This window comes from Malus domestica, chromosome 10, assembly GCF_042453785.1.
Source record: "Malus domestica chromosome 10, GDT2T_hap1".
Lineage (NCBI taxonomy): Eukaryota > Viridiplantae > Streptophyta > Magnoliopsida > Rosales > Rosaceae > Malus > Malus domestica.
Genome location: NC_091670.1, coordinates 34,270,545 through 34,293,773, shown reverse-complemented (window position 1 = coordinate 34,293,773; position 23,229 = coordinate 34,270,545). Strand labels below are relative to the sequence as shown.

The window sequence follows — 23,229 nt, the reverse complement described above, 5'->3', positions numbered from 1 at the left end:
ACTAATGCGATGCCGCGTATCTGTGTGATATGGTTTCATCATGATACATATGATTTTCATTGGATATTAAGACAATTTTTAACTACAATTAGAATTTTGAAACTTCTAGTTTCACTTTTACTAGCTGTTTTCTTTCAAAATAAGGAAAAGTTCGGTAACTCTTTGACAAACCGATATTCTAAACTAGTATGATTTATAAAATAAAAATAAAAGGATTCGAACATGAATGTAAGTATGTAACGGGACGTAAACATTATCATAACACATATCTACTCCAACAACTGAAAAGAGAGTTGGCCTGCACATAGAGTAAGTTGGGTCACAAAACCTTAGCCCAATTATCCCTTCGAATGAATTAACTCAAAGTTTTTAAGGCCAAACCCGTTCAAACTAAGGTCCAAGAATCATTACGCTCCAACGACAAAACTTTCAGATCCATTTTTATCAAAATTAAAAAAAAAATTAAAAAAGAGTTTAAATCTCATGGATGACAAATTTGATACTAAATTAGGCTGCTCATTGTGCGACTTAGCTGAACTCCTCCTCCCCATAGTATACAAATATCGATATACTAAAAAAAAAAAAAAAAAAGGAGTTCGAAAGCAAAGAAAAAAACCAAAGTTAATGTTATGAAAGTGCTCCAGTTAGCTCTTTCTTGAAGGGCACGGATCATGTTTTTGGTCCGTCGTCTCCATATTACTCACAAATGGCAGAGGCAAAGGGTTAAAACTTGGGTTCTTCTCATTACTTGTTTTGCACCGTTTACATATTAAACTTGTTTTGTACCGTTTACATATTAAGTGGTTGGAGCCCCACATCAGGGAATAGTGTGATGACACCCAACTTTATAGGAGTTACATTAAACTTTATGATTGTCGAGCCTAGTAGCATGAGCTTATGATTAAGCTGGGCATTAAAGTGATTGATTGTATAATGAGATTAAGCCAAAACCCAAGCTTTGAAGGTAATATAAGGGCACCCTACCAACTATGTGTAGGTAAGCAAATCAATATGATCAATTGAGATGAATTTAGCTTGCAGACGAAGACCAATGCCCGGAAAATCAGCGTGGAATCCAAAACTTTGCATATCTTGAACTCTTAACTCGGAATGTTACGCTATGGGTAGGCCAACTTACTCTTAACTCGGAATGAACTTTTTTGTTGACACCCTATCTGCTATGGGTAGGTGGCAACAAAAAACAAATCGACGTGTAATAAATTGGCCTTGTAGGTGAAGAAGACCCTAATCCCTCAGGGTGGCGACCTTCCCTTGGCGTTTGGCCCAACCCCTCGTCCATATCACTTTTTGTTTTGCTCTACTGTGACCCCAAGTTTCTTAAGTTGGTGAGTATCACAGTTACCTAGCACAATTCATGAAATGCTTATGATGTTAAAATCCCATTGTTTATGGTTAAATTAACCAAATATATTGGCACTAATAGCATAAAAAAGTTGCAAAAAAACTGTTCATTTGTTGAGATAAAATTAAGACAGATCAAATCCAATATTGAATGCTCGAAAAGTTTCGAGTGGTGTTGAGATTCTCTTCGAATCTCACACTGCGGAGTTTATGGACTTAGCAATATGAACCGTTCAAGAGAGAGATATTTGGGCATTGGAGAGAGGTTGTGTGTGAGGTGCAGGCAGCACAATTCATTAAATGCTTCTGATCATGTTAAAGCCACATTGCTTATGGTTAAATTAACCAAATATATTGCCACTAATATCATAAAAAAGTTGCAGAAAAACTGTTCAATTGTTGAGGTATTAAGTAAGATAGATCCAATCCAATATGGAAAGCTCGAAAGTGTCGAGTGGTGTCGGGATTTATGGATTGAGATTCTCTCTGGATTTTACACTTCAGAGCCTACAGATCGAGCAATTCAAACAGTTTAAAAGAAAAATATATGGGCGTTGGAGAGAGAGATTGTTTGTGAAGTGAGTCAATGAGATGAGCTAATGAGGATCACAAAATTTAAATTAAACAATCCAGATTAGTCAATCGGGCTCCAGAGTATGATCCAGAGAATCTCAATCCGGGATTTATGTACGTTTGAAGTAGAACAAAAGCTAAGCTCGTCTACTTCAAATCCTTAAAATAATGATATAAGTCCCTGCATCATGCATGTCCATATACTTGCCCCTCATTTGTTCTATCCTCATCATTTGACAATTAATTTGCATGTCAAATATTTTCACATAAATTTGCAAAAGGCTTGAAAGTTCGAATCATGTTACCAGAAAGTAAACTTCAACAGATGCTTGCAATTATACAAGCAATGCACGATTTTTGGCAATAGTACATCATTCTAAAATGAGGTATATGCACTTTTTTTTCTCTAAACTTGCAAGGAGCTGCCAATTTCTTCATGAACTTTAATTCTATCCCCCTAAACTTTTATAATTGACCAATTTCTCCTTGAATTTTAGTTTTAGCCAATTACTCCTTTGAACTTTTATAATTGACCAATTTTTCCCCTCAATTGTAATTTCCCCTTAAACCCTAAAATTCAAACAAAAAGTGTAAGGAGTGAACTAACAAAAGAGAAGAGAAAAAGAGAAACAATATGTTGTCCACATTAGCGATGAAATTACCTTTTTGCAATTATAAAATTAAAGTTCGGGGGAAATTACCAATTATAAAAGTTTAGCAGGTAATCTGCTAAAATTAAAGTTAAGGGAGAAATTGGCCAATTATAAAGTTCAGTGAGAAAATTGGTAATTATAAAAGTTCAGGAGCAATCGGCTAAAATTAAATATCAAGCAGAAATTGGTCAATTATAAAGTTCATGAGAGTAAATGGCTAAAATTAAAGTTCATAGAGAAATTGTCAGCTTTGCTTTTTGGGGGGAAAGGGGGAATCGAGAAATACCTGTTCTAAAATTTACACGAAATGAGAATTTCAACTTAGTGCAAAATAGAGATTACACCGCTTGAGCCGATTGGCCTAACCCATATTTTGCAATAGTGTACAAATTTTGCAAACGGATATTAATCAAATATTGATTATATAATATTACGAGTCAACAAAGAAGATATATTGTGAATCAGGTGATCATGGGTTTAAGTAGTCTATTAAGTATCATCGTCTCCGTCGTATTCTCTTGGACTAAGAATATAAGCATATAATTGTACAATTTATTTATCTCAACCATTTTGTAATTGTCTAACCACTCGTTAATTCGTCCAAGCTTTCGCCCTCCTAGTCATGATTCTAGCGTATGCACAAATACAATACAGATTACTTTATAATTAATACTAATCTGTGAGGAATATTGGCATGCAGATCCAGGCTTGCTTAATTTAGAAATAATAATTAATCGATTGAAAAGTTAATATTCTTCTGATCTTTACGTAATTTATAGTCCATTGCAGATATAGTAATTAAGCCTATTTTTTTGTATGTATTACCTCAGCATGCGATCACGGGTTTAAACTTTAACATTTGATTGACAAAAACGATCATTTTCTCTTAATTTAGTGAAGCCAGGACAACATACTTGTTGTGAAACTCAAGCTAGACTTTTATCGGTGATCAGTCCAGGACCGTTTGGGATTGTATTGGTCTCGATTTTCTTTTTAATATTCTTGTTGTGGATGTAAACTTATTAATTTGACTTGATTAAATAAAATTTATCATTTGACAATAATAATAATAATAATAATAATAATAATAATAATAATAATATATCTTTTCCAAATTCTATATTTCAAGATGTCTACATATCCAAACGACAAATCTTATCAAAATTTCATTCTTTTATTACAGAGTGTATTTTTTTTATTAAAAAAAGGGGAAATCATTTGTAAACCTTAATAAATAATAAGAAAGCAATCGTAACACTAATTATATATCTTACTAGAAAATCTTATGACATAAAATACCAAAAAATATCCTGACCTAGAATACGCATCAATTGCTAAATTTTCCAAAATAATTAAGAGTAGATGCTGTTTGAGGCTCACACCATGCAGCAACAGTCCGTCAGCATCAACGGTAACGATCAGCCTGGCAAGTTAACAACAAAACTAGCAATGCTTTTACGAGGAAAAAAATTATATTACGCTTTGAGGTATCCTATAATTTGAGTTTTTAGTTGTTAAATATTGTTGTATTATTGGTAAAGAATTTACGGCCTAAAACTCTAAAGTTTAAGATACCCCAGAGTATACTATAAAATCTCATTTTATAAGAATATATTACAAAGTAATATTGTCTCATTTAGATTAATATATAAGAAATGAACTGTCTGATATAACATGAACTTAATTACCAAGTAGGTGACTCCATGCATGCAACAATGATCAGTTGTATACATGTCAATAAAATAGCACTCGATCTTTTAATAGGTTGGTGGAGGTAACAGAGGGGAAAAGGTTCACATGCATGGTATTCTTGCTTGTATATTTTATACATCAGTAAATATATTTAATGAAGGGAGTTTCAATGTTATCAATTACTATGAGTTGTTGGAGGTTAAGGTGAAAACAAAAAAATGTGAGCTTGCTTTGAATCAGACTCTATCGCAGACAGATAAATAATCGCAAACGCTGCACAATAGACCAAAACACCGTGTCAGTTATACAAAAGATATCAGCAGCTTTTGTGGCTGGAAGAAGAATGTGTATTGAGTCGTTGCATGCTTACCAAATAAACACATCTCATCAACTTCTAAGTAATATACACTTTCGTATAAACTGACAACTGCGTTTTTGGTTTTATTTTCAACTTTATGAAATTATTGATGTAAATGTGCATGGAAGTCTGGAAGAGCATGGCCTACTATATGAAGAAGACTATTCATGACGCTATACTGATTAACTAATAATTATTAAGATAATGTTCTGAAGGAGTTTTTCTCCAAAGAGTCGCGAAAGCTAGAAAAAAGGGCAAACATTATTGAAACACGACTATGTGGGTAATCTTTGTAAAGTATTTATAAACTCTTCATTCAATTATACTATAACACATGAATTGATTTTGAGGATGCTTAGCATCGTCTCATATCAAAATGTTGAAGAACCTTACATGTGCTTATGTAGACTACCTTAGCATCAACAATTAATTTTAAAATGAAACCTCAACTTCCTTCATTAGTTACGTCATGTAGCTTTGTTCAGGTACCACACAATAATTTATTTCCAAATTTATAAAAATCCATATCAATGAGAAGTACAAGAATTGAGAAATCATCATCAAACAACTATGATTATTGAGTGGGCAAACAGAACAAATAATACACACAAATTGGAGTAAAAATAGGGTTTAGTATATTGCATGCAACCAATCAAGCTTATATATCAAACAACTATGATTATTGAATGGACAAAAGGACATGAGGATTTGGTATCTCAAACCCAATAAGCATGACATATAAAGTATATGGTATTACATTTCTATCATACATCTAAGACTTAAGCTACCAAAACATGATTAATTAATCAAATTAAATTATATATATTAAGAGTAGGATGGAACTAGAAGTAAGTTAATTGGGTTACGTAGGGAATGACTAGGGTTTGGGGGAACTCTGTTGACTTTGTAAAGCTTGCAACTTTCAAGTGCAGAAATATTCTATATTCTTCATAGTTTGGTTGATTAAAATTTAGAAATTCAACCGCTCACTTTCTGAGTAGGGACTCAGTCATTTTTGAGCTAATACACCAGTTTGTGAAACCCACAAACATCGTCCTCTGTCGGTCACCCAACCACTGTATCTTCTCCCGTGTAAGCCCATATCTTAACAGTCATCTGTTTTTTCTTCTGTTTTCTTTTTCTTTCACTGCAAATTGCATAAACACTCTGACCTTTGTGTACCTATTCACATTTATATTGGATAATAAAACCATTTTTATTAAATATAAAAATATTCTCTTGGTGTTTCTCTGACCTAGTTTGACCTTCTCAATTCTCAATAGTCAATCCAACTTTTTCCCATTATTTAAGACTTGTGTTGTTTTCACATTAATATGAATTTGCAGCTTGCAGTTGCAGCACAGCTGATAAGAAACTTGTAGCCTCATTGAGACTCTCTCTTCTATCTCTTTCTCTCTCTAGATTTGCACTCATTTTTAGGCCTCCATCATAAACCCACTCCTGCAAGAAAAAAGAAAACTCAATTTTCCAGTGCATGCAATTACTGCCCATTCAATCTTCCATGCACACTTTCACGTGCAAGCGCTCAAACTCCGAGTCCAACATTCAACCACCCAAAAATTTACCAGCACACCCAAACTAAAGATGCCAGCTTTAGTTTGAGAAAAATGGCATCTTTAGTAAGAGATGCAATTTTGCCTCTTTTTCTGGCTCTGTTGTCAACCACCCAGAAACAGTAGATTCCAACCAGTTCATCATCTAGCTTCGAGCTGCTCTGTTTTGGTTGAGAAAAATGGCTTTAGTAAGAGATGCAATTTTGCCTCTTTTTCTTGCTCTGTTTCTGCATCTTTCATTAGGGTTTATGTTCTGCGAGGGGAAGCTCGATGGCAATACAACTTTGAGTGTGCTTTTGGAGGTGAAGAGGGCAATTGTGGAAGACCCAGAAAATGTTTTGCATGGCTGGTCCGAAAGCGACCCAAATTTCTGTACTTGGAGAGGTGTGACTTGTGCGCTTGACTCGCTGGACAACTCGGTCCAAGCGGTAGGGCTCAACCTTTCCGGCTCGTCACTCGCCGGGTCGATATCGCCCTCACTCGGTAGTTTGCAAAACCTGCTCCACCTTGATCTCTCTTCTAACCGCCTCTCGGGTCCCATCCCACCAACCCTCTCTAACCTCACGTCCTTGGAATCTTTGCTTCTCTTTTCAAACCAGCTCACTGGGGACATCCCGAATCATCTCAGCTCGCTGACGAGTCTCCAAGTGATGAGAATCGGCGACAATGGGCTCACTGGATCCATTCCCGCCACTTTTGGCAAACTTGTCAATTTGGTCACGCTTGGTTTGGCCTCATGCAGCCTCAACGGTCCAATACCTCCCCAACTCGGCCGACTCGGCCTACTGGAGAACTTAATCCTGCAGCTCAATCAACTCGAAGGTTTGATTCCTGCTGAGTTGGGGAACTGCTCCAGCCTCACTATCTTCACAGCTGCCAACAATACCCTCAACGGAACAATCCCCGCGCAGCTCGGCCGTCTCGGTAACCTCCAGCTCCTGAACTTGGGAAACAACAGCCTCACCGGCCAAATCCCGAGTCAACTCGGTAAACTGAGTCAACTCGGATACATGAATCTCATGGGGAACCAACTTGAAGGTCCAATACCAAAGTCCATATCTCAACTGGGAAATCTTCAGAGTCTTGATTTATCCGTGAACAAGCTCACAGGAGGTATTCCGGCCGAATTTGGCACCATGTCTCAGCTGGCAACCTTAGTTTTATCAAACAACAGTCTTTCCGGCGTCATCCCAAGAAATCTATGTTCCAACACAACAAGTTTGGAGCTCCTAATGATTTCAGGTTCGGGACTTGTCGGCGAGATCCCAGCAGAATTAAGCCAATGCCGATCAATGAAGCAGCTCGACTTGTCCAATAACTTGATCAACGGGTCAATCCCAGATGAGATTTATGGACTAGTGGAGCTGACTGATCTGTTGCTCCACAACAACAGCTTGGTTGGTTCGATTTCTCCGTTGATATCAAACCTCAGCAATCTGCAGTCACTTATTCTGTACCATAACAACTTGGTGGGCCCTCTGCCGAGCGAGATTGGAATGCTTGGGGAGCTCGAGATTCTATATCTCTACGACAATCAGCTCTCTGGAGAAATCCCAATGGAGATTGGCAACTGTTCGAGCTTGCAGATGATCGATTTTTTTGGAAATCGGTTCAGCGGGGAGATCCCGGTTACTATTGGGAGGCTCAAAGATTTGAACTTACTTCATATCAGGCAGAATGAGTTGGTGGGTGAGATTCCCGCCACATTGGGGAACTGTCACAAGCTGACTATTCTTGACTTGGCGGATAACCGTTTATCTGGCGGGATACCGATAACTTTCGGGTCCCTTGGAGCTATGGAGCAGTTCATGCTGTACAACAACTCACTTGAAGGTAATCTTCCTGATACATTGGCTAATATGGCGAATTTGACTAGAGTGAATTTATCGGGAAACAAGTTGAATGGAAGCATTGCTGCATTGTGTAGCTCCAGTTCGTTTCTTTCGTTTGATGTCACTGACAATGCATTTGATCATGAGATTCCTTCCCAGCTCGGAAATTCGAAATCTCTCCAGAGGTTGAGATTAGGGAACAATCAGTTTACTGGTAAAATCCCACACACATTGGGGAATATCAGTGAGCTATCACTGCTAGATGTGTCCGGAAATTCACTCACAGGATCAATACCGGACGAGCTTTCATCGTGCAAGAAACTGTCCCACATTGACTTGAACGACAACCTTCTTTCAGGCACAATTCCGCAGTGGTTTGGAGGTTTGCCTCAGTTAGGAGAGCTGAAGCTGTCCTCAAATCGCTTCACCGGGGCTCTTCCGATTGAATTGTTCAATTGTTCTAAACTGCTAGTGCTTTCCATGAGTGAGAATTCTCTCATTGGAACCCTCCCTGCTGAGATTGGTAACCTGGAATCGCTTAATGTCCTAAACCTCGACCACAACCATTTTTCAGGTCCAATCCCTCCTGCCATTGGGAAACTAGGCAAGCTGTATGAGCTTCGGCTCTCACAGAACAGATTTGATGGTGACTTGCCTTATGAGCTTGGACAACTCCAAAATCTTCAGAGCATTTTAGACCTTAGTTACAACAATTTGAGTGGTCAGATTCCGGCCTCTATTGGGACTCTGTCAAAACTTGAAGTGCTTGATCTATCTCACAATCAACTAATTGGCGAAGTCCCTTCCCCAGTTGGTGGGATGATTAGCTTGGGAAAGCTTAATCTGTCTTACAACAATCTGCAAGGAAAGTTGAGCAAGCAACTCTCGCACTGGCCGGCTGAGGCTTTTGAGGGAAACTTGGATCTTTGTGGAAGCCCTCTTGGAAGCTGCATTGGCAGAAAGCAGCAGTCTGATCCAACAGAATTGGCAGTGGTAGCCCTTGCTGCAATATGTACTCTATCTGCAATTGCTCTACTGATATTCGGAGCTGCTTCTCTCCTGAAACACAAGCGAGAAGCTTTTCGGAAAGCCCGTGAAATGAACTTCTTGTACTCGTCCAGTTCTTCCCATGCTCAGCGAAGACTGCTTTTCTCAAACGGTTCTGTCAAGCCAGATATCAAATGGAAAGACATCATGGACGCCACAAAGAATCTGAGCAACGAATTTGTAATTGGCTCAGGAGGGTCGGGAGTAATCTACAAAGCTGAACTGCGAACAGGAGAAACTGTGGCAGTCAAGAAGATTTTGTATAAAGATGATCTTATGGCGAACAAAACCTTCACTAGGGAGATTAAGACACTTGGGAGGATAAGACACCGGCATCTGGTGAAGTTAATGGGGTACTGCAGCAACAAAGGAGCAGGATCCAATCTGTTAATATACGAGTACATGGAGAACGGAAGTGTGTATGATTGGATACACCAAGAGCAAAGTAACAAGAAGAAGAAGAGCCTTGATTGGGAGGCACGGCTAAAGATTGCGGTTGGATTAGCTCAAGGAGTGGAGTATCTCCACCATGACTGCGTGCCAAAGATCATCCATAGGGACATTAAGTCGAGCAATATTTTGCTAGATTCGAACATGGAGGCACATCTTGGGGATTTCGGCCTTGCCAAGACACTTAACGAGAACAACGAGTCTAACACAGAATCTAATACATGGTTTGCTGGATCCTACGGGTACATAGCACCAGGTACTAATCAGTTATGCTTTGAATTATGTTCTTTCTTGTACTTCGGATACCGAATTTAGAGTTTGATTTTGACATGAATGATCTATGCGTTTGATTCTAACTATATGTCATATGATTTCAGAGTATGCTTATTCACTCAAGGCATCAGAAAAGAGTGATGTCTACAGCATGGGGATTGTGCTAATGGAGCTTGTAAGCGGGAGAATGCCGACAGATTCATCTTTCGGCGTGGAGATGGACATGGTGAGGTGGGTCGAGATGCATATTGAAATGCAGGATTCTACTCGTGAAGAGTTGATAGACCCTGCACTGAAACCACTCTTGTCCGGAGAAGAAAACACCGCGTTCCAGGTTCTTGAAATTGCACTGCAGTGCACAAAAACCAGCCCGGCAGAGAGGCCTTCGTCACGAGAAGCGTGTGATCAACTACTACATGTGTTTAATCATCGGTCGGTGGAGTTTGAGAAGACGAATTTAGATTCTTACACATAAGTAGTGAATCATATTTTAGAAGATTGATGAAAATTTGTTGTTAATATAAATATACCACTCCGTCTAAGAGAGTAACTAGGACCAATTCAGTCGCGTTTCCATTCATTTGGTTTGATTTGGTTTGGGCTAGCAACTGCAATGCAGCATTTTGTTGCAGGGTGCCACTGATGCGAATATTGTTTTTGCTTGAGGCAATCATATAAGATTGTTTTGTGAAAGTTTATATTATCACCTGTGAATCAACCGTCGAGTTTGAATCCCCCAGTTGGGCAGGGCAGCGTACCCACCCCTTTGCACAGAACTTCTAATCCCGAATCTCGTAGATTAGAGTAATTTAAAATATAACCTTGTCAAAACAGAAAGTGAATGGTTGTGGAACTAGTATCTTTTCGTCACAGTTGACACATTAGAACAAAAACCTAGAAACCAACAGGAGTTGGTCCAACTGCTCCTAAAAACTCTAACTAAAAGACGGATTCATTCAGGTTTGTGAGTGATAAACAACTTCACAAAGTATATAACCAAACCACTTTGCAAACAAGAAAGAGAACTGTTGCAACCAATTCGAAGGATCCGCAAAGGACGGATTTGTACTTGCAGCTAGGAGGACTGAATTCATTCCGTTTGTTATTAAAGAAACGCCGTTCAGCTTTGCAATATGAAAGTATTTCAAAGCTTATGCATCACAAAAAGATCAGAAAATTGGGAAAGTTTTTACAGCAGCCTTGCAAACATATCAGCATTAATTTCAAAACAAAAAGTGCCTAAAACTTTAAGGCCGAACCGTCTCTTAGAGCATGGAACCCTTCTGAAAATGCCACAACACACTGAGTCACGAGCTAATCATCATCTTCATCTGCAGATAGACGAGAAATATTAAGCAGGGAAAAAAACCGTAACAATATGCTTGCACAGATTAAATCACAAAAAATTCTCCGTCTTACTTCCTGAGTTATACATAAATGATAAAATGAAAAGAATACCAATCAAATTAGTTCAATCATAAAAGTCAATTAATGGAAAAAAAAATTGTAGTGGACCAACCAAGGAGAGCTGTTAATGCTAGAGACTACTTATGCACCCAAATAAAAACACAAAACTGCTAAAGCAATTCAAATTCTAGTGTAACACCAAGTATGCAATAAGTTAAACGCCCTTGGCATTTCTTCATATTTTTACCAAGCAGAAGATACAAGAATGAATGTGTGTCCCAACAAAATCCACAAACCGTAAGGGCTCGGTTGGTGAAAACACTTGCTACCAAGTTTTCCATGCCGGATCACTTCCACATGTAGAACTGTACACTTTACCATTTATTCACTGATGAGTAGATTATCTTTTACATTGACCAAAAAGGAATATCTTTTATACTTCCAAAAGCAAATAATCCTAGGGGTGCTTAGCAAGTCTGGAGGCATAGGGATATAATTCAGAATTTTAAGCTTAAGATATACTGAAACATAAAGGATGAAGGGATCTGACAGACAAAAGATGTGGAAGAAAAATCATCTGATGGGTCAATTTAATTAGAGGAAAGCTAGAAGGGATGAAGGGAGTTGAAAGCAGGGGTAGCATGAGGGCATAAAGTAAATTCAAAGCATTCAACCATAGTCTAGTCGAGCACAACAGAGCTTAAAGTAAGGACCAAACCAGAATCCAAACGATTAGCAAAAGAAGAACTCCTAATAGATAAATAATCCCAAGGATCAGTACATTCCCTCACAAAAGTTTGTTTTGACCCATAATCATTTTAACAATTCAAAAGAAAAAAAAAATTGCTTATTAATAGTATCCTTCTTCATGGTTTTGTCAGTTAGGGGCGGGGTAAATGTGGGGGTCAACAAATGGAAAATGATTCACTGACAATATTTCAGACCTAATTTCAGTTCGATGATTCAAAATGATCCCAATTTTTCAGCTCACCATATAATATAGGAAATTAAGAGGAACACCAAACAATAAGATGAAAAACTAATAAGGGACTACATGCACAAATTCTTTAGTCTTTGCCTTTAAAGCATATAACAAGACACACGATGGATTAGATGACTGTAATAAAAGGAAGAAAAGAAAATATTCTTCTCAATCATCCTTACTGTAAAACAAAAGTAAAAAAAATACTACAAAATTTATAAACAGTAAGATTATCTAGTAGACTGATAGGCCAATACGACCTTGGCATCACGTTCAGAGATTAGGTAGCCCTGTATCACAAGGACTGGGATTTCCTGGTTAGGAATATCGAAATTGTCTTCTTAATTCACATTTATATAAAGATCCCACCTTTTTAATGAACAACCTTGAGCTAGAGAGCAAGGAGGGACAGGAAAAGAAAGAGTGACAATAAGGGGGTGTATTCAATTGACAATTTGAGAGACTTTAATGGATTTATAAATTCAGCATTCCCACAATATCCAACATAATTTCACCTAAAACGTTTTAATTCAGAATTCCCACAATATTCAAACCACAATTACAGGCAAATACCATCTGAAAACAGTATTCTGATCCATCAAACGAGACATGGGGTTCTAATATTAATCATAGCGTGTTTCAAAATTTAGCAAATCATCTAAATAATGAACTTATCAAAATTAAGCTCAAAAATTGAGAGGCCAAAACACAAATGGGATTGTTGGGTTGTCGAAAGATACAATCTTGAGTCATGAGAAATTGAGAAATGAACCAATTGTTAAATTGGGTCAGAAATGTTTACCTATGTAACGGCGTTCGTTGGCGGCCTTGGCCTTGTCGAGCATCTTATCGAGGTCCACTTTGAGCTGCTCGTCCCATTTGACGAGCTGGTTAACAAAAACTGCGCCCAATCCCATGCCTAGAACGTGCTCCCAAGGATCTGAATCGGATCATTCGACAAATTGGGGGGTTAGGGTTCATGAGTCAATTCAATCACCTGAGAAATGAAACGAGAGAGAGAGAGAGAGAGAGAGAGAGAGATGAAATTTACGGCGCATGTAAGGGAGCTTGCGGAGGGCGTTGGAGTACATCTGGGTGCCCAAACCCAATAGGGCTCCGACCATCGTTGAAGTTATCGGCATCTTCAAAACTTTTCTTTCAGTGCTCACTCTCTCTCTCCTTCTCTGCGAAGCTAAAATATATTACTTTAGTCTAAAGAAGGCTTTCCAATTGCACTGTATCAATGAACAGTTTTTAGGTCCGAATTTTACTTTATTTACGAGGCTGCCACTGACTCTATCTGCCACTGATCTTCATGCCGCGTGTTGATGATCGTGGAAAGGCAGGGGTGCGATGGTCATTTTGGTCTGTATGGTTTCGAACGGGTTGGGTGGGTTGGAGACTTTCATTTCCTTCTTTCTGTGAGCTGCAGTGGCACTCAGTGAGTGCATGCCGTCGGGAGAGAGAGAGCGAGCGAGCAGAGAGAGACAGGGAGGGAGAGAGATAGGGATTTGGTGAGAGGAAGGCATGCGGCTTGCAGGCAGACAGAGTCACAGGGGGTGTACGATTCGAGGGAGAGAAAGGGGTTGGTTTCGAAAGTGTGATTTTCGTCGGCAAGAATTCTAGGGTTTGTGACGTTTCTTACACATTTCAAATCTCCTTTTGTCTTCGAATTCTCTCTAATTTATTGCTATGTGATGCAACTCTTATTCTGTGTATTTTACTGATCAATCGAACATGCAAATGTAGTGATTGAAGCCTTTTGTTGCTGGTTTCCCTTCGATTCAAAAGGTAAGCTTTCTTTCAATTCCTAGGTTACTGTTCGAATAAACCTAGATTTTAACTGTTAATGATTTTTTCTAATAAATTAGGGTTTCTTGCATTGTATTTTTTTGTCGCTCTCTTGGTCTCTTTGCGTCTCGAGAACCTAATTGCAGGTTCCTTTTCCATCTTCAATCTTTGCTTTTTCGTTTTTTTTATTATGGTGCTTTTCTATTTCCAAGTTCTTATTTGTTTTAATAAGCTTTAATTTCGTTTGATTAGCTTTAATTAGATTAGATTTAGAGTATGTCTATGCTTTGAAGCCCTGGCATTTCCAGGCTGTGATTTGGTTTGAGGTTTTGTGCTTGGCTTTGCTTCTGTGCATAAAGAAATTTAAGTGTTTTCTCGATATAAGTGTTTTTCTCAATTTGTTTTGTTCTGTGCATTTAAATTTAATTGTTTTTCTCAATTTTTTTTGTAATTTGTTTTTCTCAGTTTCGGTTATTTGAACAAATAAATCATGTTCTGTTTTTTATCATGTTGATTCAAAGAATGGCCCTTTCTCTTGCCAATCATTTAAACCTAAATGATTAAAAACAGTTCACATTTGCTTCCATTTCCAAGCTGTCATTTGGTTTAAGGTTTTGTAATTTGCTTTGCTTCTGTGCATTTCAATTTCAATGTTTTTGTCAATTTGCATTTCTATTTGCATATTCCAGTAAAGATAGATATTTTTTGGCCAGCCAAAAGTATAAAATGTCAATTTATTGGAGGTGCTTTTCATTTTGTGATTTTGTTTTATTCCAAGATTTGTTGACCCAATTGCCATTTTACATTTAAGTTAAGTTTATTCCAAGGTTTTTCATTTATGCCTCTGTTACTTTAAAGCTTCATGTTTCTTTAAACTTTTTTTTTTTACAAGAATCTAGGATGAAACCGTGCCAAACTTGGCATTTGGTCATTCAAACAATTGAATGAAAGAAGAAAATTATGGCAAAAGTGGTTGTTTGTGAATGATTGGACATAATTTTGTTCTTTCATTCAATTGTTTGAATGACCAAATGCCAAGTTTAGCAAGGTTTCATCTGTGCCCTATATTCTTATCAGCCAAGCATCACTGTTAATGATTCTGGATTCATATGGCTGTTGATTTGAAATTGCTTTTCACGTTCTGTGTTTAAATAGGGAGGTTAGTGGGATTTGTTTTGATAAGTCCCTTTATCTCTCGATGTGAAGCCCACAAACCAAGTAATGACGGTTGAAAGCCTTAAACATGGCGGGCGCGAAATGGAGGTACAGTGACGATTGACAACCGCCTCCGTTGTCGATGAATTTGGCCGTCAGAAAGCATCTTACGGTATGTTGAATTTCTCGAATTTCCCTTATTTGGGTTTCCTCTATCCTTTTTGCGTTTGATTGGGAGTTTATAAATTAGGGTTCTTGGGGATTTTAAGGTTTTCTGACTCTTTTTTTTCTTCGGAAATTGCGCTGTATTTCTCAGATTGGAGATGTTACGGGTGGAGGCAAGCTAGAGCTGGTATAGATTACGAATATTAGTTTTGCATAGCATTGTAATTTTGATTGGTGAGATCATCCTAATTTAGAAAAAGAACAGCCATCTTTCAATTCAATAGTAGAGGACCTCATTCAAATATGAGTTTGGCATAGCACTATTAATAGTGTGTGTAGTTGCAGAATTCCTATTTTGATTGGTAGCTTTGTCATTTTTTGTTAAGTTGATTTGAATTTATACCGAATTTACTTAAGTTTTAGTGGAATTATTTGCTTTTTGGTATTTCAAATCTTTGGATGGAGTTAGTCAAGAGGGGATTGTAATTTTTCAAATTTAGGCTCGACAAATGATTGAAATTTTGAAACTTTAGGCAATTGAAGGCGTTTGATTTGAGTTTTCGTATTTGATTCAATATGTAGTGTATGTGACTGATTATGTTTTTGGTTAAGGATTGGGGATTTTGGGTGATTAGGTTTTAGTTTCTAGCTTTTGGGTTTTTGGGTATATTTTGTGTGTGTGTGTGTGTGTGTGTAAGAGAGAGATTGGAGATCCAATCGCAGCGACGAATTGAAGAAGATGAAGATCATAGTGATGAACGGAGAAGACCATATCCTCTCCTTAGACATCGATCCTTAAGAGAATGTAAAACCCTTACTTTTCACTTCAGCAAAAACCCTCAATTGATTTTATAGTTCTTTCAATTAATTTCGAAGTTCAAGTTCTCCTTTTTTTCACTTGAATTTGATTTTTATTTCTTTTTTGTGATAGGTTGAAAATGTGAAAGCTCTGCTAGAGGTGGAGGTGAGAAATTTAATTGAATTCATGATTTATTGTTGTTTTTTCAACTTTATTTTTGTGGGATTGTGCTGTTTTGGGGGAAAACAACATTAAATTGAAGTAAAGTTTAGGTCTTTCTGTAATTGGGATTTAGAGTAAGAGATGAAGAACTGAATATGATTGTAGAAAAAAGTTCAAAACTTTTTTGGTTTGGAATTAAATTCAGTTAGCTGATTAGTTAATAGAGAAATGTATAACGAATGCATGATATGTTTTTTGACGCGTTTGAGCAGACATGGGTGCTGCTTCAGCGGCAGCATCTGCTATATAATGTGTAAGGAGATGAGGAATTCTAAGATGTGGAGTGCTCTTGGTGTCGGAGATGAAGACTTGAAAATGATCGTATCCAATGCCGCCTCGAGGTATACTTGATAATGTTGTTTTATATGCAATTCACTGTATGATGTTCATGCGTTTAATTGGAGGGGGGAGGGGTGATGTCGGTGTCACAAAGAGGTTCATGCGTTTAATTGGAGGGGGGAGGGGTGATGTCGGTGTCACAAAGAGGTTTGCATGGTTTGCAGTCACAGGGGTGGGTGTAGGATTTCAGGGAAAAAAAAGGGGGGACTGAGCGGTGATGCTCGAATTGGGGGGAGGGGGGGTGTTGTTTCTGCATGTGTGGTCTTTAGTGAAATATGGATCCATAACAACTTTAAATTTTTGCTTTTTACATGCTTTGCTACTCTTTAATTGTTCAAGTTTGTCGATCGATTGATGGGGTTTTCTCTCAAATCATGAAAAGAAACCATATCTATGAGAAGGCCATGCTGTGTTGAAACTCTAAATTTCACTCTTTAGACCCTCTTTGACTTGAATTCATAGCCAGTGTGACTGCCTTTGCAAATTGAATTCAATTTTTAGCTCGGCAGAAGGTGTTTAAATTGGTGCAACTTTCCACTTCTCGGTTCTCTAATCCTAGAGTTTTGGTTTTTTTTTTTCCTCTCTTCCTCTTAGTACTTTGATTTGGGGTGACAATGATATACCCTGATCCACAACACCACAAACAACAGCACTCTCAACATCAGCACCAACATTTGCAACAACACCAGCCGCGTCAGCAGCAAGGTGGATATTTCATAGCCCCCCCCGCCACCAGCCCCAATGATGCGTCAGCCGTCGGTATGCCCCCGGAGTATCACAACCCATCTGTGCTCGCTCATCCTCTTCCTCCTTATGATGGTTTGTACCAAATTATGCCTTTGTCTTTGCTATTTTGTTCTGGTTCTTTTTTGTTTCGGTTGGAAATTAATGGAGAATAAAAGAAAACAATTTGAATTGTGGGTAAGTACCTAAACAAGAATTTGGTTGCATTATACTTCTATTGTTGATTGGGATTTTCAACTTTAAAGCGCATTAAACCCTTAGAATTGGTTTTGGATCTTGAAGTTAATTGAGATTTGCAATTTAAAAGGGTGGGCCAGTGAGGCCAAGGGTGTAAATGATATTTGAAAATAGTGGTTTAATTTTGTTAAGAGGTTTAGTGCAGAATTTAATAAATTTTCCCTTTTTTTTATAATGAGTGACAAATGGTTTGTTTGTTGCAGCTCATGCTGACACTTTTCTTGGATAAAAGATGAGAAAGCTTACACAGAGGAGAGTAGTTGATTATACTAGCACTGTCGTGCAATATATGCAGGTAAAGTATTCATTTTTTTTATACTTTTGTTCTTCTCTCTTTGACTTTCTTACCGTCATCATTTCAGCAAGAAGTCGTCTTTTAATTTGACAGGCACATGTAATTTGGGTGTGCATTTATTTGTTCATTTTTCTATGTTATATGAACCTGTATATTTTAAAAGTTGTCATGCGATATGGTCTTATCTCTTCTTCAGGAATGGAACATCATTTTAACATCTGTTCCGGCCCAGTAAACAGTCCAACAGACCTCCCTGGAACAACCCAACCAGAACAGCTAAACACCACACTAAAATTAAAAATAAACTCCAGTCCAGATATTAAACTCACAAAAGATCACTATGTTATGTCCTTTGGATATGTCTGTTTCATTTTAGGTGTAAATAACCTTTTTAAGGATTCAGGTTGTGATTGTCTCTTAAACATGCAAATTTATATTAGTGATCAAGTATCCTAAAATCATTTATTATTTGTCAAAATGGTGAGTTTCTCAATACAGTTTTAATTTTTGTGCGAATAATGTTTGTGAAAAGTGTGTTTTTATTTAGTTCATTGCAAATTCTTATTCTTTTATGTAGTTCACCATTCATGCTTTTAAAGATAAGAAGTGCAATGCTTTCTCAGATGTTAGTTTTGGGAGGCAAAGTTTTGAGCGTTTTGCATTAAATGTCCTATTTTTCGGACAAAATTTTGTGTTTTAAGATGTAATGAACAAATTGTTGCTGGTTGGGTTTTGTGTTGTTGCGAATTTACTTGAAATCCTCACTTGATATCCCATTTATGCTTCCTATGCTTCCTTCTGCATAAGGACCAACCCTGGACATCCATTACTCATACACTTCCTCTACTTTATAGCAGGCTGTGCTACCGAATTTGAGTTAATTTCTGTAATTTTTTTGTTAATTGTTGAATTGGCTTCTAATGATATATTTTTGCCTTTTTAATTTACTGAGAAATTGATGAAATTAGAATGGAAAGTTATTTATTTGGTCAAAATAGTTGAAAATTCACATTGCTTAATGCTATTTTATTGGTTGAGGTTGAATTTGGTACTTTTCCTTGGGATGCAAAATTTGTACTGTAATATTAACTGGATATACTCTACTTTGATCTACCTGTTTAATGGGCAATAATCTAACTATCTGCTGAGTTGAAATTAGTCAAATAGGTTCTTTATTGACTGGGCTTAATAGGTTTTTGGTGGCATTTTTTATGAAGGTAACTTTTTGGTGGGTTTTGTGTTTACAGTAGTGAATTTTGGGTGATTATGTCAGTGGCTTTTGTATTTGGGTTTGGGTTTGATGAGGTTTGTTCTGGATGATTGGTTGTCGGTTATGAACTTACTTTCTTGGATTTTTTTATATTTTGTTATTTAAATGTGATGTATTTTTTTTTGGTGAAGAATTAAATGGGATTTTGTGTAATGTACTACTAAGATGAGTGCTTTGTTTCCAGTCCATTATGGGTACATAATCTGATCTCCTGATAGGGGCATCACCTGAAAAGGTATCACATGATTTGATTTCAGTTCAATGTTTTTTTCATTGTTCGGGGTTGTTATTATCAATGTAGAAGTTTTGTTCTCTGTTTGAGGTTCTGAATTATTTTGATAGAAAGTTTCGAACTTTATGACTTACGATGAAAAGAATAATTTAACTAATTTCATATAATGCAATTTCTGTTCTTGCAGTTTGTCAGGAGCAATGTCGGTTGTTGAAACACCAGTTGTGAGAGTTTGTGCGTCACCTAACATAAAACAAAGAAAGTCTTCACACCAAATGGATGGGAATCGGTAAACCATTCAGAACCTAAAACTCATTTCCTTGGTAATCTCCATTACTTTTTGAATTAGTATTGTTATTATTATTATATTTTTTGCCCACAAAGAGAGCTTGATACTAAGAAAATGAGAAGCTTATGAAACCACAACAGGGTATAAATGGTCAAAAAATTTATCCATGTGCTCTATAATTACTGCATAAAAAACTAAAAACCTAGACCATTTGCTGAGTTGAAATTAGTCAAGTAGGTTCTTGATTGACTGGGCATAATAGGTTTGTGGTGGCATTTTTTATGAAGGTAATTTTTGGGTGGGTTTTTATAAACCCTTAACTGATAACAATGTGCGGCGGCACCAACAGTTTTGGACAAGAAACAAGTACCATTTTGCTTCATTGTTCCACAGTATTATGTAGAGATTGCTTTAATATCTTGGCTTCTTGGCTGTATGTCGGGTGTCAAAGATAGGATTTAGGAGATCTGGTTTAGGTTTTGCAGAGAGAGAGATAAGGGGTGTTCGAAAGAAATGTGAGAGGATTTAGGTGAGGGATTTCAGGGATTTGTTTAGGGTTTCTTTTTTGCGATTTGCAGACAGAGAGATGGGACAAGGGTGAGAGGGAGAGATGGGAGGATTTTCTGTGAGGGTAAAAGGGAACGGGTAAGGGAGGTATGAGTATGGGTAGGGGATGGAAAAGCATTTCGTTTTCCATTTGCTTCCTGAAACCCGAGGGATTTCTGCGATTGCAGAGAAAGATGGGGGTGTCCGTTAGGTGCCCTTTAATTGTCACTTTTGTGATTTGTCCATCCTTGATTGTTGTGTGATTCATTCTGATGAACGTTCTATGCACAAGGTTTCATATTATTCCTTCCTTTTAATATTGATATTGTTGTGCTTAATTTCTGTCCGTTTTATTGGGTGATTAAATTAACAGACCTTGGATATTTTGGTATAATAATTTCACATCACGTGTTGCCCTTTTGCATCACCTTAATTGTTCGTCAGATGCTAACTTTTAATTATGTTTTCTTTGGGTCAGTCTCCATCTGGTAAATTTGTCCATCCTTCTGGAGTGGAGCACTATCTTTCTGACAGCATAAATGCTCTGAGAAACTGCTATGAGGACAAACAGTTGTTTACTCTGTTGTAGGTATGCTTTTCTTTAGTATTTTAGAGGGATTCTAACTCTTTCCCATTGTAATCTTAACCTTTGTATCTCTCTCTCAAAAGACGATGAGAGTAACAACTGTTGAAAAGTAAATTCTCAGATGTATCTAAGCTTATACATACATTGGACAAAAACCGAATCTTACATTGGGGCAGTGAGTTCTGCAACATCCTGGTGCTGCATGTATTGTCACACTTTTAAAAGTTGTATTTCTCATATATCTTGGGAATTTAATTAGTTTTATGTCATTTTCGTAGGGCAATTTAGTAGAGATTTAGCACATAAAAGAAGATGTGTGAATCAATACAATTAACCTAATAGTGATTTGGTTCAACGTAAAGACTACTGCTAGGGCACTCAAGTCATTTTCTTAATTTATGCGCATATATATTATACGTAACCAACACATGTTTTCAAAGGATGTTAGTGTTCATGCTCTGCTGATATTTTATTCTGTTCATTTTGATTTTGTTTTTCAGTTGTGGTTATAGGATTGTTCTCTTTTTTTTTTTCTTTTTTTCCCCTCTGTACAACTTTTCTAAAATTCAACAGTTGTTCTCAATTTGGTTATTTGAACCGAGGTCAGTAAGGCTGTGCCTTTGGAAGGTCTCACTGCTTTTAAAGTTGAATGGTTCTAACTGAATATAATGCGTTCATTCTTCAGTGTGTGTGAGTGTGTGTATGCAGCGTATGTGAGTGCATGCAGTGTGTGCAGTGTGTGCAGTGTCACTTCGGCCGTTGGCTTTTTGAGGTATGTTCATTTATAGAGATTTTGTAACTGTATTGTTGAATTTTTAATGCATGCTTGGATTTTAAAGGGGCACCGTATTTATGGGTTGTTGTACGATTATAGGGAGATAAAAGAGGGGATTGAGAGGTCATGCTAAGGAGAGTATATTACTTGCCACTGAGGAATATACTTTATATAATAGCAATGTGATGATGTGTGGCATGCTTTAACTAAGGGATATTTTTGTGTAATAAGAAAGCTATATAGAGTCACATTTTTTGTTTTTTGTTTTTTATTTTGGATTTGGTAACTAAAATTTTACATGTGAACTACATGTTTCTTCTGTTTCGTAAGGAAACAGAACTTTTTTTAAAACCATCTCTTTCTAATCAAAGACGTTCAGTTTCTTCCCACTCATTGTACAATGTGTTTATATGTCAGCTCATTTGAATGTATATAAAAAAAAAACTGTTTGTTCATAATTGTAATGAATTTATTCAACTTAAGTGTGTTTTATTCATCCAATTACACTTGAAACAACAGGTTCCCGCAGCAACGCGCGGGCTTATTTTCTCGTGAATGCTATTAAATTGTCACCTGACCTCTCGCCAAATTACATTTGTCACCTAAAAATGAGAAAATCTTTTGAAACGCCCCTTTTGAGAATTAATTTCAATTTAGCAACTTCAATTTTTCACCAAATAGCATGTTCGTACACTAAAGGGAAAGGGATTCCTTTCCATTAAATCCACCTAGTCCTGATCAGGACCGTTGCTACAACTATTATAACTTTTAAATAGGTTCCCTGTTAGTAAATGTTGGATCAAATTTCAACGGTCCGGATCCCGAACTAAGTGGATTTGATGAAAAATGATTTGGAGTAAAGAATATAAATTATCACTAAAACCGATATAGTAAGTAGTTACCATATTGTTTTATTGTCAAAAATATCTCGTGGAACTTTAATAAGATAATATCGCTCGACTCGAAAAATTAATAAAAATTATAATCAAACATCAATATTAGCCTAAAAGTAAAGTGGAAACTAAACAACGGGTATTAGTTGTTGATTATTCGATATTAACATAGTCCTTATAGGAAATGATGGATGAAAAAATTATTCGTCATTGCACAGATATTAATGAAAATATTCAGTGTTTATGCTATCGATATTGATAAAGAGGTGAATTATTTTTAAGTTCTGATAGTAATGACGATATGTCAGTGAAATTATGTATCATTATTGATTATTAATATTAACAGAGTCATTATATGAAGTTAATTGATATGAGTACATACTTCCTGGCTACCTGCTGAGATGCTCGTCATCTATTTGGTAAGTGAATAAGCATTTTACTTTCATCAATAGTTTGGCGATGATATAATATTACGATATGAAAATTACACTAAATTTTTAAAAATTACGGGTAACACATTATTCTAACTAATTTGATTATTACCAGACTTACACAGTAAAACAATATTTGAGTAATAGTCATTTTTTCTTTCTTTCAAATGATGTTAGTCATTAAAAGTCATTAAATTTAAAATAAAGTTATCACTCATGCATTGTAATTTTTGGCGATATAATGAATACGGATGATG

At 36.8% G+C, this 23,229-nt stretch overlaps 2 protein-coding genes and 1 long non-coding RNA gene across 5 annotated transcripts; 2 read left to right on the top strand and 1 right to left on the bottom strand.

Moving 5' to 3' along the window:
- The first annotated feature begins 6,245 nt into the window (after nucleotides 1-6,245).
- Nucleotides 6,246-10,517, top strand: LOC103422289 (LRR receptor-like serine/threonine-protein kinase GSO1). Its single transcript, XM_008360335.4, has 2 exons — nucleotides 6,246-9,797; nucleotides 9,919-10,517. The coding sequence occupies exons 1-2, from the start codon at nucleotides 6,392-6,394 to the stop codon at nucleotides 10,287-10,289; spliced, it is 3,777 nt and encodes a 1,258-aa protein (XP_008358557.1). The 5' UTR covers nucleotides 6,246-6,391; the 3' UTR covers nucleotides 10,290-10,517.
- A 373-nt stretch (nucleotides 10,518-10,890) lies between these two features.
- Nucleotides 10,891-13,449, bottom strand: LOC103422290 (uncharacterized). Its single transcript, XM_008360336.3, has 3 exons — nucleotides 13,255-13,449; nucleotides 13,006-13,143; nucleotides 10,891-11,145 (listed from the first exon to the last, which is right to left on the bottom strand). Exons 1-3 carry the CDS (start codon nucleotides 13,343-13,345, stop codon nucleotides 11,129-11,131), a joined length of 246 nt encoding a protein of 81 aa, XP_008358558.1. The 5' UTR covers nucleotides 13,346-13,449; the 3' UTR covers nucleotides 10,891-11,128.
- A 101-nt stretch (nucleotides 13,450-13,550) lies between these two features.
- Nucleotides 13,551-22,027, top strand: LOC114827319 (uncharacterized). 3 transcript variants are annotated; one of them, XR_011571935.1, is made up of 13 exons: nucleotides 13,551-13,830; nucleotides 13,953-13,994; nucleotides 15,150-15,321; nucleotides 15,466-16,119; nucleotides 16,246-16,278; nucleotides 16,548-16,676; nucleotides 17,269-17,493; nucleotides 17,859-17,950; nucleotides 19,405-19,455; nucleotides 19,640-19,741; nucleotides 20,766-20,876; nucleotides 21,559-21,645; nucleotides 21,748-22,027. It is a non-coding gene; the product is annotated as an uncharacterized lncRNA (long non-coding RNA). The 3 variants fall into 3 exon arrangements; XR_011571934.1 differs by having other exon boundaries at nucleotides 19,640-19,775; XR_003776491.2 differs by lacking the exon at nucleotides 19,405-19,455 and having other exon boundaries at nucleotides 13,552-13,830; nucleotides 19,640-19,775.
- Nucleotides 22,028-23,229: the final 1,202 nt, after the last annotated feature.

What these genes read in the sequence shown, in the direction of transcription:
- LOC103422289 (XM_008360335.4), top strand. Translation starts at nt 6,392, where the DNA reads ATGGCTTTAGTAAGAGATGCAATTTTGCCTCTTTTTCTTGCTCTGTTT. An exon ending in CTACGGGTACATAGCACCAG is followed by an intron (nt 9,798 to 9,918) that starts GTACTAATCAGT and finishes ATATGATTTCAG; the next exon opens with AGTATGCTTATTCACTCAAG.
- LOC103422290 (XM_008360336.3), bottom strand. Translation starts at nt 13,345, where the DNA reads ATGCCGATAACTTCAACGATGGTCGGAGCCCTATTGGGTTTGGGCACC. An exon ending in CAAGCTCCCTTACATGCGCC is followed by an intron (nt 13,144 to 13,254) that starts GTAAATTTCATC and finishes GATCCGATTCAG; the next exon opens with ATCCTTGGGAGCACGTTCTA.